Source organism: Pogoniulus pusillus, chromosome 8 (assembly GCF_015220805.1).
Source record: "Pogoniulus pusillus isolate bPogPus1 chromosome 8, bPogPus1.pri, whole genome shotgun sequence".
Classification (NCBI taxonomy): domain Eukaryota; kingdom Metazoa; phylum Chordata; class Aves; order Piciformes; family Lybiidae; genus Pogoniulus; species Pogoniulus pusillus.
In genome coordinates, this window is record NC_087271.1 from 10,668,830 (window position 1) to 10,685,612 (window position 16,783).

At 45.4% G+C, this 16,783-nt stretch overlaps 1 protein-coding gene across 2 annotated transcripts; it reads right to left on the reverse strand.

Annotated features, from left to right (window-relative positions):
- Positions 1-703: 703 nt before the first annotated feature.
- On the reverse strand, positions 704-16,562 carry RGS21 (regulator of G protein signaling 21). Of its 2 annotated transcripts, none has more exons than XM_064148283.1 (4): positions 16,515-16,562; positions 6,042-6,118; positions 3,731-3,897; positions 704-1,270 (listed from the first exon to the last, which is right to left on the reverse strand). In XM_064148283.1, the coding sequence occupies exons 2-4, from the start codon at positions 6,082-6,084 to the stop codon at positions 1,067-1,069; spliced, it is 414 nt and encodes a 137-aa protein (XP_064004353.1). In that variant the 5' UTR covers positions 6,085-6,118; positions 16,515-16,562; the 3' UTR covers positions 704-1,066. The 2 variants fall into 2 exon arrangements, with proteins under 2 accessions (XP_064004353.1, XP_064004352.1); XM_064148282.1 differs by lacking the exon at positions 16,515-16,562 and adding an exon at positions 15,357-15,367.
- Positions 16,563-16,783: the final 221 nt, after the last annotated feature.

The window sequence follows — 16,783 nt, forward strand, 5'->3', positions numbered from 1 at the left end:
AGCCTGGATGAGGCACTTGGTACCATGGTCTAGTTGACTGGCTAGGGCTGGGTGCTAGGTTGGACTGGATGATCTTGGAGGTCTCTTCCAACCTGGTTGATTCTATTTCATAGCAAAGAGTGAGAGCAGTGTGTGCATTTGGAGGTGCCTGAAGATTGCACTAGAGAGAGAACCCTGTCCCATTTTGCTCATGTGGAAAATAGCAGCATGACTAAATGCTGATTCATGTGCTTATTTGCCTAAGATTGCCTTTTTTTTCTGATGCTTGCTTTTCTGCTTCTCTGCACTTAATTGAAAAGTGGCAATAATTATTGACAGTACTTGTACATGAGTGCACAGGAGCACTATCATTGATGCATGTGGAAAAGCTAAGAAAAATAATTACGAGCTGAAAACATGAAAAGGAAGATTTGCTGATATTTTTTCCCCCACAATTGCCTACAAAATTAATATTTCAGTTAAAAGAAATAATAACCACAAAGAAATCTGAAGATCATCATCTTGAAGACAGCTGTATTATGAAACATTAATTTGCTCTGAATGCCAGGAACATTTGTTATAAAGCAGCTGCCTATTAATTAAATATTAGCACAATGTGTTATCAACTCTGCTTCTACTTTTCCTGTTTGAATGGCTACAAAGCATGTTTAAAAGAGGATCTTGGTTTCTTTTTTTTACAAATAAGATGACAAATGAGGGAGTAAATGCATTCAAGTGGCCTGGGAGGAATTTATTTTTGAGGTCATCTTTCTAAAGAAAAAAATCAACAGCAAACCAGAAAACCCAAACATTCTGCTTAAAACTGTGTAAACACTTAGACAAATAAAGCAAGCACTGGGAAAAAAAATTCAGTGGTAAACTTCTTTACTAAAAAGGTAGCTCAAAAGCCCTAGCATATTCCAACCTGTTTGTGGAATATTTCTCTGTTGTTATTAGAAAGTACAACTTCTGTGCAGTACTTAGAAAGAAGGTGGCAAAGGCAATTCTTAGATCTGGGTTGTACAATCGCTTTGCAACTCAGTACAGACAATATTTTCTCAGGGGGAGACAACCCTCAGGTGTTTCCTTATGAAAATGGGAGCCATCTCTTTTTATTTCTGTTCTTTTGCTTCTGTACTAGGTCTTTGTATGCTTCTGACCTTAGAAACCTGGGAAAAGAGTCCTTTGCCATGAGGCTATAGATCAGTCTCTGAGCATCATCAAAGCAGCTGAGGGTGGGCTCAGATATATTCTGAGAGATGTCATTTTTGGTATGGAAGTCAATGTTAATCTGCAGGAAGAAAGGAGGCATAAAACCAGTGTCAGTTTGATTGGAAAGCTGAGATCTGTTCACGTACAGGACGTAATCCACATTTGAATTTCCTCACAAATAACCTGGCTGATGCAAATAAGCAGGAAGGCCATCCCCTCATTTTCTAGCACACTCAATTCTTAATTTAATTTGGCTCTTAAAAGGATGACATCACTGGGAAAAAAAAAAAAGGAAGGGAAATCTTATTTCTGATTATCTCTTCTTTTTGCCAAACCAAATCCTATGAAGGGGTGCTGGTGGACAGGAAGCTCAACAGGAGCCAGCAGTGTGCACTTGCAGCCCAGAGGGCCAATCAGAGCCTGGGCTGCAACAGGAGAAGTGTGGCCAGCAGGGCTAGGGAGGTGATTCTCCCCCTCTGCTCTGCTCTGCTGAGACCCCACCTGGAGTACTGCACCCAGTTCTGGAGCCCCCATTACAAGAAGGGTGTGGAGATGCTGGAGTGTGTCCAGAGGAGGGCCACTAGGATGCTCAGAGGGCTGCAGCAGCTCTGCTATGAGGACAGACTGAAAGAGTTGGAGCTGTTCAGTCTGGGAAAGAGGAGGCTCCGAAGTGACCTTATTGTGGTCTTCCAGGATCTGAAGGGGGCCTACAAAAAAGCTGGGGAGGGACTTCTCAGGGTATCAGGGAGTGACAGGACTGGGGGGAATGGAGCGGAGCTGGAGATGGGAGATTCAAACTGGATGTTAGCAGGAAGTTGTTCAGCATGAGAGTGGTGAGAGCCTGGGAGGGGCTGCCCAAGAGGCAGTTGAGGCCCCATGCCTGGAGGTGTTTAAGGTCAGGCTGGCTGAGGATGTGGCCAGGCTGATGTAGGGTAGGGTGTCCCTGCCCATGGTAGGAGGGTTGGAACTAGATGATCCTTGTGGTCCCTTCCAACCCTGACTGATTCTGTGATGTTTAGGGATGCTGTTGGAAAGTGTTTCCTTATGGGCTTCACCAAGAAAATGCAACCCAGCTCTCACAGCAGTGTGTGCTAGAACCATGGCTGCAAGGTGGCACAAGAGCAGTGTGTCTCTGCCCGTGGTAGGGGGGCTGGAACTAGATGATCCATGTGGTCCCTTCCAACTCTGACTGATTCTATGACTCTAAGTACCAATGGCCAAAGAATAAGTTAGAGGTGAAGCTACTTAGCATCATTTTACATTTTAGACCTATTTATTTTGTAAGGAGTTTTTGTGGTGTTAAAATAGATGCAATCATGAGTAGGACATGGGGATGTTCAAGACCCTCCCTGTCAGAAGCCAAAGCACCAGTGTGAAAGGTTCTTAGGGAGTAGAGTATGAACAACAGTTAGCAATTTGCTACTTCACAATAAGCATTTTTTAAATAGCAGGGAAGAAAATCAGTGCTGTGATGGAATTATTTTTTTTTTCTTTTGCAAGCTTTCATTTTAATTTTCATCATGTCAATATTAATCAGTGCAATATTTAATGATCCAATACACTGGCACCTAAATCGTGGCAGAAATGGTGCTCATGGGCTGAACTTCTCTAACATTCCATCTGTTTGACTAATCCTTCTGCTTCCTAACCCCCCTGGCTGACCCTCCAAACTCTATCTTGAACGTAAGGCAAAGTCTGGGGTAAAGTAGAGGGGTGGGAGGAAGGAGGAAGGGTGGTTGAAAGCCCCTCCTGGAGACTTTGGTTTCTGGGAGGGCTGTTGTGTTTCTGCATTACTTTTTAACTTGTATATTTCTGTCCATTGCTGTATATATTGTAAATAGAATCATAGACTCAGTCAGGGCTGGAAGGGACCACAAGGATCATCTAGTTCCAACCCCCCTGCCATGGGCAGGGATACCCTACCCTAGGTCAGGCTGGCCACAGCCTCATCCAGCCTGGCCTTAAACGTCTCCAGGAACAGGGTCTCAACCACCTCCCTGGGCAGCCCCTTCCAGGCTCTCACCACTCTCATGCTGAACAAGTTCCTCCTCACATCCAGTCTGAACCTACCCATCTCCAGCTTTGCTCCATTCCCTCTAGTCCTGTCACTTCCTCTTATCCTGAAAAGTCCTTCCCCAGCTTTTTTGTAGCCCCACTTCAAATACTGAAAGGCCACAAGAAGGTCACCTTGGAGCCTCTTCTCCAGACTGAACAGCCCCAAGTCCCTCATAGCAGAGGTGCTCCAGCCCTCTTATCAACCCAGTATCTGCCTATACATTGTGCTAAGCTGTAAATTTAGCTTCATTCTTCAAATTCCCAGTGGCTGAGTCTAGTCTGGGTGATTTTCTGAAGTGTGGAGAGGGCAGGTAACACCCAAACCTTCACAAGTATAGAAGTCTCACTTGCTTCAGAGTTCCATCCAGTGTTTTCTATATGATAATTAACTGATGTGAAAATGGAAGTACAGCCACATTCAGTTGTATTTTCTGTGATTCAGTTGCATCCTTGTTAACCAAAGTACAAGCAAAGAGCTATTTACCTCCTTTGGAGCATCAGCTTGTATAAAGTCAGAATAAATTTTCTGGGCTTTTGCAACCATCTTAGCAGAGGACTTGGTTTTCTTGAAGTCCTCGCAGGCCAGCCAGAAGTCAACATTCTCCTCACTAAACTCTGACTTCAGAAATGTCCTAAAGGCTGCCAAGCCATCTGGGGAAAAAAACGCATCAGATGATGGGTAAACTGAAAGACCAATGAAGATTATGTCACAGAATCACAGAAACACTCAGGTTGGAAAAGCCCCTCACAATCATCAAGTCCAAGTGATAACCCTACTCTACAAGGTGCACCCTAAGCCATATCCCCAACCACCACATCCAAATGACTTTTAGAGACATCTAGGGTTGGTGACTCAACCAGCTCCCTGGGCAGCCCATTCCAGTGTCTGACCACTCTTTCCACAAGATTATCTTTCCTAATGTCCAGTCTAAACCTATGCAGTTGCAGCTTGAGGCTATTCCCTCTTGTTCTATGTATGTATACATGTGTGTGTGTGTATATATAGATGTATAAAGTATATATAGTGTGTGACTTACATGCTTGATACTGTTTTGCCTTTCAGCTAGCAGCTTAGCATTAAGAGGCTGTTACAGGAGAAACAGGAGGTCAAATTGTAGTCAAATTGTAGTTCTTCACAGAGAGAGTGATTTCCCATTGGAATGGGCTGCCCAGGGAGGTGGTGGAGGCACCGTCCCTGGGGGTCTTCAAGAAAAGACTGGATGAGGCACTTAGTGCCATGGTCTAGTTGATTGGATAGGGCTGGGTGCTAGGTTGGACTGGATGATCTTGGAGGTCTCTTCCAACCTGGTTGATTATATGATTCTATGATTCATGTTGAAGTGAGCATGAGAATTCTTTCTGAGAATTGCTAACTGAGGAATGCTCTGTGTACCTGCCTGCTGTGGTGTGGCCTCTCCAGCACTGCTGTGCTAGTCAAAAAGGGATTCTGGAGATTTTGGTCAAGTGGGTTTGTAGTGGCTAAGAAATGGCTTGGCTCTGGCCAACCTGATCTAGGGTAGGGTGTCCCTGCCCATGGCAGGCGGGTTGGAACTAGATGATCCTTGCAGTTCCTTCCAACCCTGACTGATTCTATGAAATGAAAGTTTTGAGACTGAGCTCTGGTCAAAGAAACAGGTCAAAAATCAAGTCATGCTCTGATAAGGTGCTCCTCTTCAGGTTGAGGCTAGCCTGTCTAGCCTTTCCATCTCCTGTGAAGTAATGATTAACACAAGCCCTATGTGGAGTGGCTGAGGGAGCTGAGGTTGTTTATCCTGGAGAAGAGGAGGCTCAGGGAGGACTTTTGCTCTCTACAACTACCTGAAAGGAGGTTGTGGCCAGGTGGGAGATGGTCTCTTCTCCCAGGCAACCAGTGACAGAATGAGGGACACAGTCTCAAGTTGTGCCAGGGGAGGTCTAGGCTGGATGTTAGGAGGAAGTTGTTGCCAGACAGAGTGATTGGCATTGGAATGGGCTGCCCAGGGAGGTGGTGGAGTCACCATCCCTGTAAGTGTTTGAAAAGAGATTGGATGTGGCACTTGGTGCCATGGTTTAGTTGATTAGCTAATGTTGGGTGATAGATTGGAGGTGATGATCTTGAAGTTCTTTTCCAACCTGATTAATTCTGTGATTCTGTGCTTTTTGGATGAAGAGATGGACTCTTCATTAATTCTTTGCTTTTTTTTTTTTTTTTTTTTTTTTTGGAGGAAAAAAAAATGAAATAGAGAATGGTTTGTTGGGAAGAAATAGTTTTAAAATTCAAACCACAAGCTCTTAGAAAAGAAAGCTGACAGCACTCAAATGGAGTTGTGACACTCAAGACAACAGTGGGGAGTTGGAAACAGTGTGGAAGCACTCCAGGCCACTACATTACTGAGGTGAGAGTAAGGAAATGTTTAAGTTACATGTGGTTGAGGGTTTCAGCTCAGCAGAAATGAGTTCTCTTGGAGAAATGACTTTGGATATATTAGCAATAAATGATTTTTGTGCTCGTTTGACTGAACATCAAAGCACAGCAGCTAACATTTCTCTGCAACAGGAATAGCTAAGAAAACATTGGTGGCATTTTTATTTAGAAAAGAAAACCAGGAAAACCAGAAGCACCACACAATGAATTTAGCAAGCATTACCTTCATGAAAAAGAACATTGCTCAGAGTGTGTCTGCCTTCTTACACGTCTCTCAAGCATTGCCCAGAAGACACATTGCCTTTGCATCTCGGAGGAACACGTGCCCTGGCAGCAACACTTTTTAACTGGCTTCCCATACATTTTCAAAAGGGTGTTTTCAGCTTCTTACCTTTATTAGCTAGAAGTGTATCCACAGACTCGGGGCAGGCCATTGCTTCACCAGCGTTTGACCTGCGGAAACAACATCTATCCTTGAAAATAACATTGTGGTCTTTGGTCTGTGCAGTCTGGGGTAGCAAGTCTATTACCTGTTTCTCTCTTTGAGGGAGCAGGGTGGGTGATTGATCACAGTATCACCAAGGTTGGAAGAGACCTCACAGATCATCAAGTCCAACCCTTTGCCACAGAGCTCAAGGCTAGACCATGGCACCAAGTGCCACGTCCAATCCTGCCCTGAACAGCTCCAGGGACGGCAACTCCACCACCTCCCCGGGCAGCCCATTCCAGTGCCCAATGACTCTCTCAGTGAAGAACTTTCTCCTCACCTCCAGCCTAAATCTCCCCTGGCGCAGCCTGAGGCTGTGTCCTCTCGTTCTGGTGCTGGCCACCTGAGAGAAGAGAGCAACCTCCTCCTGGCCACAACCACCCCTCAGGTAGTTGTAGACAGCAATAAGGTCACCCCTGAGCCTCCTCTTCTCCAGGCTAACCAATCCCAGCTCCCTCAGCCTCTCCTCATAGGGCTGTGCTCAAGGCCTCTCCCCAGCCTCGTTGCCCTTCTCTGGACACGCTCAAGCATCTCAATGTCCCTCTTAAACTGGGGGGCCCAGAACTGAACACAATACTCAAGGTGAGGTCTAACCAGTGCAGAGTACAGAGGCAGAATGACCTCCCTGCTCCTGCTGACCACACCATTCCTGATGCAGGCCAGGATGTCACTGGCTCTCTTGGCCACCTGGGCACCTGATGTTACCTGCAGAATCATTGGGGCTGGAAAAGACCTCTGAGATCATCCAGCCCAGCCTATGACCCAGCACCACACCATCAGCTAAACTATGCCACCAAGTGCCACATCCAGTCTTTTCTTAAAGACCTCCAGGGATGGTGACTCTACCACCTCCATGAGCAGTCCATTCCAGTACCTAATCATCATTTTCTCTGAGGAAGTGCTTCCTAATGTCCAAACTAAACCTCCCCTGGCACAGCTTCAGACCATGCCCTCCTGTCCTGTGCACTGAATAGAGGGTGGTCAACACAAACAGTGTGACATACTCTTTTTAGAGTGCAGAGAACCATATACTAAGCACAGCATTATTTAACATTGGCAATTTGAGACAGCAGTAATGCTTGCAATAGGCTGAACTATACTTAAAGCATAACAAGTGTGTAGTGAATTTCCTCTTGAGATCAAATGGATTCATGTGCTAGTTTGAAGCAGGCTAGAATGTTTTGGTGAGAAGAACTAGATTACAGGCTGTGAAAGGAAAACAGTGGTGATGTCTACTTCACTCATAGGCTTAACAAGATGTATAAAACCATAAGTCAAAACATAGTTAACACACTCAGCATCACTCTCACTGGGGCTGCTGGCTGAGCTGCTTCTTACTCTCTAACCTCACCCTACATTTTGGGCTAATCCAGTTTGCTTCCTAACCCCCTGGCCGAACTTCTGTTCTTCCTTGGGACTGGGGTAAGGTTGCAAGGGGTAGGGGGAAGGTGAAAGGGTGGTTGGGAGCCCCTCCTGGGGACTCAGGTTTCTGGGAGGGCTGTTGTGTTTCTATATTACCTTTTACCTTGTCTATTTCTGTCTATAACTGTCTATACTGTAAATATCTGCTTGTATATTGTGCTAAGCTGTAAATAGAAGCTTCATTTGTATTTCCAGAGCCAGCTGAGTCTAGTCTGGGTGATTTCTAAAGTGATTGGGGCAGGGAACACCCAAACCATCACAGATGGATATAATCATTATTGTTCCATCAGGATCTACTGCATCTCCTTGAGCATAGCTTTGCCATTAGCCAAAATGGTATTTTAGGATAATTGTTGAGTTGGCCTCTTTTTTACACTTTCTAAAGCGTGGGGGGGCAGGGAACACCCAAACCATCACAATTAACCATTATTTTGTCTGCTACTTTCTGGTTGGAATGAGTAGAACTATCTAAACTGAGCATTATTTCAGTTTGCCTGTGGTATAAGAACTGGAATAAGTTCCTAGTTTTGGTTCTTCCTTTGTAACTTGCTGTAGGTTTCCATTAGAAATGAGTTGTGGAACAAAATGGGCCTTTGCTCTTAGGAAGTCTGAGTGCTCTGAAGTTGTTCCAGCTGGTTCAGAAGCAGGGCTTGGTGTTCAGGCTGGCACAGGACAGCCACACGATGGGACAGGCAGAAGGATGTTGGATAAGGGAACTGCATGCAAAGTGTGTGGATGTTTTTATGGTGTGACATGGGAAGGGTAATCTCACTAAATTCAGCTCACAAGTACTAAGAGAAAAGAAACCTGCCTTTTATCCCCACAAAACTGTGCCTTGGTTAAAATGACTGCTGTATGAGAAACTCCCAGCAGAGAAAAAGCACCTCTTCAACCAGCATTGCTGGTGTCGCTTGCCCTTTTTGTCATAAAACCTGGGAAGAGCAGGAGTTCCTGAAAATGAAGCAGTTGGTGGAAATGTCAGAAGATGGATAGAAGTCAGCATGTGCAAATCTACTCTCCTGCAGGCCACTTTCTCTGATTTTCTCAGGTTCTCAGCAGTTGGCAACTTTGCAGCACCCCAAGTAAACGTTAGACTTGACATCTGCTGTTTGATAGTAAGTAGGACTAAATCTGAGCATCTAACTCATGTCCTGGTTTAGAATAACATGCAGCCCTGAGAAGAGGGACTTGGGGGTGCTGGTGGATGAGAAGCTCAACAGGAGCCAGCAGTGTGCACTTGCAGCCCAGAGGGCCGACCAGAGCCTGGCTGCAACAGCAGAAGTGTGGCCAGCAGGTCGAGGGAGGTGATTCTTCCCCTCTGCTCTACTGAGACCCTACCTGGAGTACTGCATCCAGTTCTGGAGCCCCCATTACAAGAAGGATGTGGACATGCTGGAGCTTGTCCAGAGAAGGGCCACTGGGATGATCAGAGGGCTGGAGAACCTCTGCTATGAGGACAGGTTCTGCCTCAGCACAAGGGGAAACTTCTTTACTTTAAGGGTCACAGAGCACTGGAACAGGCTGCCCAGAGAGGTTGTGGAGTCTCCTTCTCTGGAGAAATTCAAGGTCTGTCTGGATGTGTTCCTCTGTGATCTGTGTTAGATAGTATTGTCACAGTATCACAGTATCCCCAAGGTTGGAAGAGACCTCACAGATCATCAAGTCCAACCCTTTACCACAGAGCTCAAGGCTAGACCATGGCACCAAGTGCCACGTCCAATCCTGCCTTGAACAGCTCCAGGGACGGCGACTCCACCACCTCCCCGGGCAGCCCATTCCAGTGTCCAATGACTCTCTCAGTGAAGAACTTTCTCCTCACCTCCAGCCTAAATTTCTCCTGGCACAGCTTGAGGCTGTGTCCTCTCGTTCTGGTGCTGGGGAGAGTCGGACTCGATGATCTCTTTGGGTCCCTTCCAGCCCCTAACATCCTGTGAGCCTGTGACAGACTGAAAGAGTTGGAGCTGTTCAGTCTGCAGAAGAGGAGGCTCCCAGGTGACCTTCTTGTGGCCTTGAGTATCTGAAGGGGACCTACAAAAAAGTTGGGGAGGGACTTTTTAAGCTATCAGGGAGTGACAGGACTGGGGGGAATGGAGCAAAGCTGCAGATGGGTAGATTCAGACTGGATGTGAGGATGAAGTTGTTGAGCATGACAGTGGTGAGAGGCTGGAATGGGTTGCCCAGGGAGGTGGTTGAGGCCTCATCCCTGGAGGTGTTTAAGGCCAGGCTGGCTGAGGCTGTGGCCAGTCTGATCTAGGGTAGGGTGTCCCTGCCCATGGCAGGGGGATTGGAACTAGATGATCCTTGTGGTCCCTTCAAACCCTGACAGATTCTATGACTCTATGATTCTAAATGTCTTAAGGCAATTATCAAGTTACAGCTTCCAAGCATTAGCATTAATCAGTTCTTGTTGTAACCTCCAAAGGCAGTGTGGCCGTTTGAGCTACATTTCTAGCTCAGACACAGGGGAGAGGTGAACATTCCAGGGGTAGGCCATAGAATGGCAACAATGGATAAGTTGATATAATTTCATTGGAGCATCAAGAGCTTTATGCCTGGAAGCACAGCTTGGACCTTCCTCTTGCTGGCTTTTGCTGCTTCATCTGCACCCACTGCTATCTTCCCCCACTGCTGTTTTGGCTGCTGCTGCTTTGCTGCTTCACCACCTCTTGACCCCTTCCCCATCTTTGTTAAGGTTACTGTATTTCTCTAGTACTTTATTTCTCCTTATACTGTTAGATTTAAAATATAAGAGATGCAGCTTTCATCTTTCCTTGAGTTCCCAAATAAAATCTGTGTTGTGGTGAGTTCATTCCACCAGGGAAGGGATCCACCCTAACCCGGGGCAGACAGGTAGTAAAAGATGAAGAATTTCAGCTGATACCTTACTCAGAACAGAGTCTGTTCTACTCAGAATAGAAGGTTTTATCTGAACTTATTTAAAGTTTTAGTAGACTTATTTAAACAAAAAAAAAAAAAACAACCCCAACATAAAAGTGTAAAGGGAATGAGGAATATTAAGTTAGCTTTTTGCACTTGCAAAAGGTCTTGAGATACAGCAAACAGTTCAAAGTGCAAGGCCAGGGCAGAGTCATTGATATATTTTTGAGTTTTGGGGTGGGGTAGGTTTTTTGTTTAGTTGGTTCTAGGTTTTTTTGTTTGATTTCTTATTTTTTTCCCTCCCATTTTGGAAACAGATTTTTTAATAAGGAGACAGTAAGACACACTGACTCTAGAATAGCTGCAAGTAATAAGTAAGAGCTGCAAGTAATAAGTAAGAGCTGCAAGTAATAAGTAAGAGCTGCAAGAAGTAATAGTTCAATAGGTGGGTGCCACATGCTGCTTTTGTTGAAACTTACATCTTACACAAATAGTAGAGATGCATTAACCAGGCACAGAAAGAGGAAACCAACTTTATAATTCTCTGGTTGTATATCAGCAGGATTTGAAATGGAGTTTCCATTCTGTGTCACTATAGTATTGACTTGAATTCCTGGCAGCTCTGGAATGAGTCATGTTCATCTCCTCTGTCCTTTGCTGGCAAGAAGGGGGAAAGTGGAAAATTTGGAAGCATTTTGTTTCAGTGAAAAATCAAAACAAATTTCAGGATTTTTGATGGAAAGAGAAGCTTTTTTTTTTTTTCCCTGACTAGGACCTTGACTTTGTTTAAAATATCACAACTTATTTTTCATGGAGACTAGTCATTCTGCAGTGAAAGGCTTTTCATAGTCTTTCTTGATTCAGAAAAGCAAATTCACAGAATCACAGAATTAATCAGGTTGGAAAAGACATTTGAGATCATCAAGTCCAACCTATCACCCAATACTTTCCAATTAACTAAACCATGGCACCAAGTGCCCCATCCAGTCTCCTTTCACACATCTCCAGGGATGGTGACATCACCACATCCCTGGGCAGCCCATTCCAATGCCAATCATAGAATCATAGAATCAACCAGGTTGGAAGAGACCTCCAAGATCAGCCAGTCCAACCTAGCACCCAGCCCTAACCAATCAACTAGACCATGGCACTAAGTGCCTCATCCAGGCTTTGCTTGAAGACCCCCAGGGACGGTGCCTCCACCACCTCCCTGGGCAGCCCATTCCAATGGGAAATCACTCTCTCTGGGAAGAACTTCTTCCTAACATCCAGCCTATACCTACCCTGGCACAACTTGAGACTGTGTCCCCTGGTTCTATTGCTGGTTGCCTGGGAGAAGAGGCCACCCCCCACCTGGCTACAATGCCCCTTCAGGTAGTTGTAGACAGTAATAAGATCACCCCTGAGCCTCCTCTTCTCCAGGCTAAACACCCCCAGCTCCCTCAGCCTCTCCTCATAGGGTTTCTGTTCCAGGCCCCTCACCAGCTTTGTTGCCCTTCTCTGGACATGTTCCAGCACCTCAATATCTCTCTTGAATTGAGGGCCCAGAACTGGACACAGTACTCAAGGTGTGGCCTGACCAGTGCTGAGTACCAGGGCAGAATAACCTCCCTTGTCCTACTGGCCACGCTGTTCCTGATGCAGGCCAGGATGCCATTGGCTCTCTTGGCCACCTGGGCACACTGCTGGCTCATCTTCAGCTACTATCTATCAGTACCCCCAGGTCCCTTTCCTCCTGGCTGCTCTCCAGCCACTCAGTCCCCAGCCTGTAGTGCTGCTTGGGGTTGTTGTGGCCAAAGTTTAGAACCCTGCACTTGGCCTTGTTAAATCTCATCCCATTGGCCTCTGCCCACCCATCCAGCCTGTCCTGGTCCCTCTGCAGGGCTCTCCTACCTTCCAACAGATCAACACCTGCTCCTAGCTTGGTGTCACCTGCAAACTTACTGATGCTGGACTCAATGCCCTCATCCAGATCATCAATAAAGATATTGAACAGGACTGGGCCCAGTACTCTTTCTGTGAAGAACTTCTTCCTAGCATCCATCCTAAACCTCCCCTGACACAGCTTGACACTGTGTCCCCTCATTCTGTCACTGAGTGCGTGGGAGTAGAGACCAACCCCCCACCTGGCCACAAGTTCCTTTCAGGCAGTTGTAGAGAGCAATAAGGTCCCTCCTGAGGGACCTTGTGTAATTCTTTTCTACCTCACGCTTAGATCTTATGTTTACATCCCTTAGGGAGGACAAGAGTTCACCCTAACTAAAATTAGAGCAGGTCACACTTGGCCCAGTGAAGCATCACAAGCCACAGACGCTGCCCACAATAACAAGGGGTGAGAAATTCAGATGAGTGGAAAACAAGGTAAGAGAAAGCTCTGCTAAAACACAGCACCTGCTTGCACATGCTGCACTTCTCTTTTCTCTAGGCTAGCATGTGTTCTCAAGGCTAAGGGGGCAATCCATCAGGACAGTATATTAAAATCACCTCTGAAATGAGGCTCACTCTGATTTTGTCTGTCATAGAATCAACCAGGTTGGAAAAGACCTCCAAGATCATCCAGGCCAACCTAGCACCCAGCCCTAACCAATCAACTAGACCATGGCACTAAGTGCCTCAGCCAGGCTTTTCTTGAACACCGCCAGGGACAGTGACTCCACCACCTCCCTGGGCAGCCCCTTCCAATGCCAATCACTCTCTCCATGAAGAACTTCCTCCTAACATCCAGCCTATACCTCCCCTGGCACAACTTGAGACTGTGTCCCCTTGTCCTATTGCTGGTTGCCTGGGAGAAGAGGCCACCCCCCACCTGGCTACAATGCCCCTTCAGGTAGTTGTGGACAGTAATAAGATCACCCCTGAGCCTCCTCTTCTCCAGGCTAAACAGGCCCAGCTCCCTCAACCTCTTCTCATAGGGTTTGTGCTCCAGGCCCCTCACCAGCTTTGTTGCTGGTGGCTGATGTCACCTGTAGAAAAGACCTTTATGCTATTGACTTGCTGAGGCCGTATGTGCTAATTAAAAGGTTAGACATCTTAGGAGCTAAAAGGCTTCTGAGACTGATAAATGGACCAACTACTTTGTTCTATATAAAATATCACAGGTTTGCTTAATTTACACAAAACCCTCTCCTAGAATTCTGTATTCAAAAAGAGAAAAAGCTACTCCTAATGGAAAGCTGAGATTTTGACTGTCAAAACCTTGCTCTGAAGCGTAGAGAGATGTTTTCCACAACCTGTTCTCAGCACCACCAGGAACAGTATTTTCTAATAGTAAATTTATAAAAGAAATTATATGATAATGTCACTGTATAGCATAGCTCTAGTGTTAATTATTTCAGCAAATGGTGCTTCTGGCACCTCTAGCTAGCAAGCAAGCTCTTTTTTGCTGCCTGTCATGTTACTTGTGTTTGGACTGCACAAAACTGTATCTAAAGTGTGTATCATAGATATGCTAAGTGTATCTGTTATTATAGATAAGATTATATTATAGATATATTATATAATTCAAGAGAGATGTTGAGGTCCTGGAATATGTCCAGAGAAGGGTGACAAAGCTGGTGAAAGGCCTGGAACACAAACCCTATGAGGAGAGGCTGAGGGAGCTGGGGGTGTTTATCCTGGAGAAGAGGAGGCTCAGGGGGACCTCATTGCTGTCCACAACTACCTGAAGGGAGGTTGTAGCCAGGTGGGTGTTGGTCTCTTCTGCCAGACAACCAGCAATAGAACAAGGGGACCCAGTCTTAAGTTGTGCTGGGGGAAGTATAGGCTGGATGTTAGGAGGAAGTTCTTGCCAGAGAGAGTGATTTCAATTTGCCATTGGAATGGGCTGCCCAGGGTGGAGTGGAGTCCCTGGAGGTGTTCAAGAAAAGCCTGGATGAGGCACTTAGTGCCATGGTCTAGTTGACTGGATAGGGCTGGGTGCTAGGTTGGACTGGATGATCTTGGAGGTCTCTTCCAACCTGGTTGATTGTATGATTATGTTATGTATATATATGTAATATTTCATTATAGATATATTATTATGGATAACATTGTGTTGTAAAGATCTGTATTTATACCTCTAGATGCACGCATATGCCGGGGACATGGGAGTGGAAATGTAGTCAGTCTGTATTGAAGTGACAAATGAAAGCTGAACACAGCATTACGTAGCATTCTGTGGGACATTGTGTGCAGATGGAATGAGCAGAGAATGCAGTCACTGTAAACACTTGCTGCTAAGATGAAAGACCAGGATAAACCAAACAGCATGAACCTAATGCTGCTTCTCTTCCTTGTGTTTCTAGCAGTATTTGTTTTGATATTTACTTGCAGTGGGGGTGGGCAAACAGAATTGACAACACAAATCAAAACTGGAGCCCTCAATGTGGGAAGGACATGGACCTGATGGAGCAGGTCCAGAGAAGGGCCATGAAAATGATCGGGGGGTTGGAGCACCTCTGCTACAAGGACAAGCTGAGGGAGCTGGGGTTGTTCAGCCTGGAGAAGAGGAGGCTCTGGAGAGACCTGCAATAGCCTGCTGGTACCTGAAGGGAGCCTACAAGAGGGCTGGAGGGAGACTGTTTACAGTGGTGATAAGGGGCAGTGGCTTCAAGCTAGAAAAGAGCTGATTTAGATTCGGTGTGAGGAACAGGTTCTTTGCTACCAGCGTGGTAGAACAACAGAACAGGTTACCCAGGGAGGTGACTTGGGCCTCTGTCCTGGAGGTATTCAAGGTGAGGCTGTTCAGGGTTCTGGGCAGACTGATCTAGTTGACTGCAGGGGGCTTGGACCAGATGACCTTTGGAGGTCACTTCCAACTCAGACCATTCTATGATTCTATATCCCTCTAAAGGGGAGGGGAAATAAAAGCTGTCCATACCATTCAAAAGCTGACCATGCTATGTATACATCCTACAATTAAAATAGCCATAAACAACTCACTTCACTGGCATTTTTTGTTCCACTGTCACAGGTAGTGCAGAATTTCCTTTTCTGACTGATCTTCAAGCTGAAGGCAATGTGACAGCAGGAACAGTAAAATTAGCATGTGAATAACCAAACAGTACAATGCAAACTGACAAACTCACTTGCTTTAAGAATGTCTCTTGCAGAAGCCTGGCTCATTTCTTAACAGAGGCCATTCTAACTCAATGTACCAAAAGTAATTTTAAACTGAAAACAATTCGTATGCAAATATCTCTCAAGGCATATTTATGTTTGGAACAATAGCCTAACAGAGAAATAATCCTATGATTTGGTCATTTGGCTTACTGACTGAGGAAAATAAAAGGGGGAAATGGGGTCAGTGCACATAACTAGAAGATTCCTCACTATAATTATTTGCTCTCTTATTGTAGCTGCAAAACTTATCCATCACCTTACATGCCTTGAAGCTCTGAGGCCCTTTAGCTATTGTGCCTTTGGTTTAGTTGTACAAGGCTGTCACAACAGGACCATAAAGTACTGGGGTGGCCATCATTTGCACATTGATATTGTTACAAATCATGGGATCCTGCGGTACTTGATCATTTCAACACAGTGATTTTTATTTCTCCTCTGATATTTCACTCTGTGCATCATCTTCTAGGAGCATCACTCTCCCTGAGAAATGTTTTCATGTAGTTTTGGTTGTTGTTTTTGGTAATTATTCTTTCCTCCCCAGCTCTTTCCTTTTTCTGTGTTCCTTGCTGCTCCTCAGTCCCCTGTACAGGCAGGCTTAAAGCCTGGCCTCTTGCCTTCCTCCAAATACTGTCCTGCTGCCTAATCCTTTGCTTAGTTTCCTGGTTCTCAGTATCTCCACCTGATATAAACAAACTTCCAGTGGTTCAGGAACTGAGATCCAGCTGCCTCAACCTGTAGAATAAAAGATTTTGTCTTCTCAGTTGAAATATTTTTCCTTAAGTGGAGCAGCTTCAAGAGTCCAGGTTCCATTTGATGTCCCTGTATGGTATAGTCACATACCAAGCTGCCTTTCATCTGACTGAGAGCAGTCTTTCTTATTTTAACTACTTCTGTCTCCTAAAGTAAGAAAGAAAAACCTGAGCACCACACACCAGATTTTGACTTTAGCAATGTTGAGGGGTTGTTCTTTATCCTCACCTTGTGTGGATTTGTAAAGTAAGCTTCAGGTCAAATTATTTCATGAACTTCACATTGGACAAAAGGCAATGAATCTGGTCAAAAGTGCTTCGGAAAGTTGAGAGCAGGTATAGAAAAATGAGTTCCTGGGATGATCAGGAGTATTGCACTGTCTTGCAGGAGGACAAAAGACTTCAACTTGTCTGCAAAATGAAAGCAAAGAGGATCTGTGATTGCTGTCTGAGAATATAGAGAGTTAACCCAAAGAAGCTAAAAGAACTTGTTTTTCC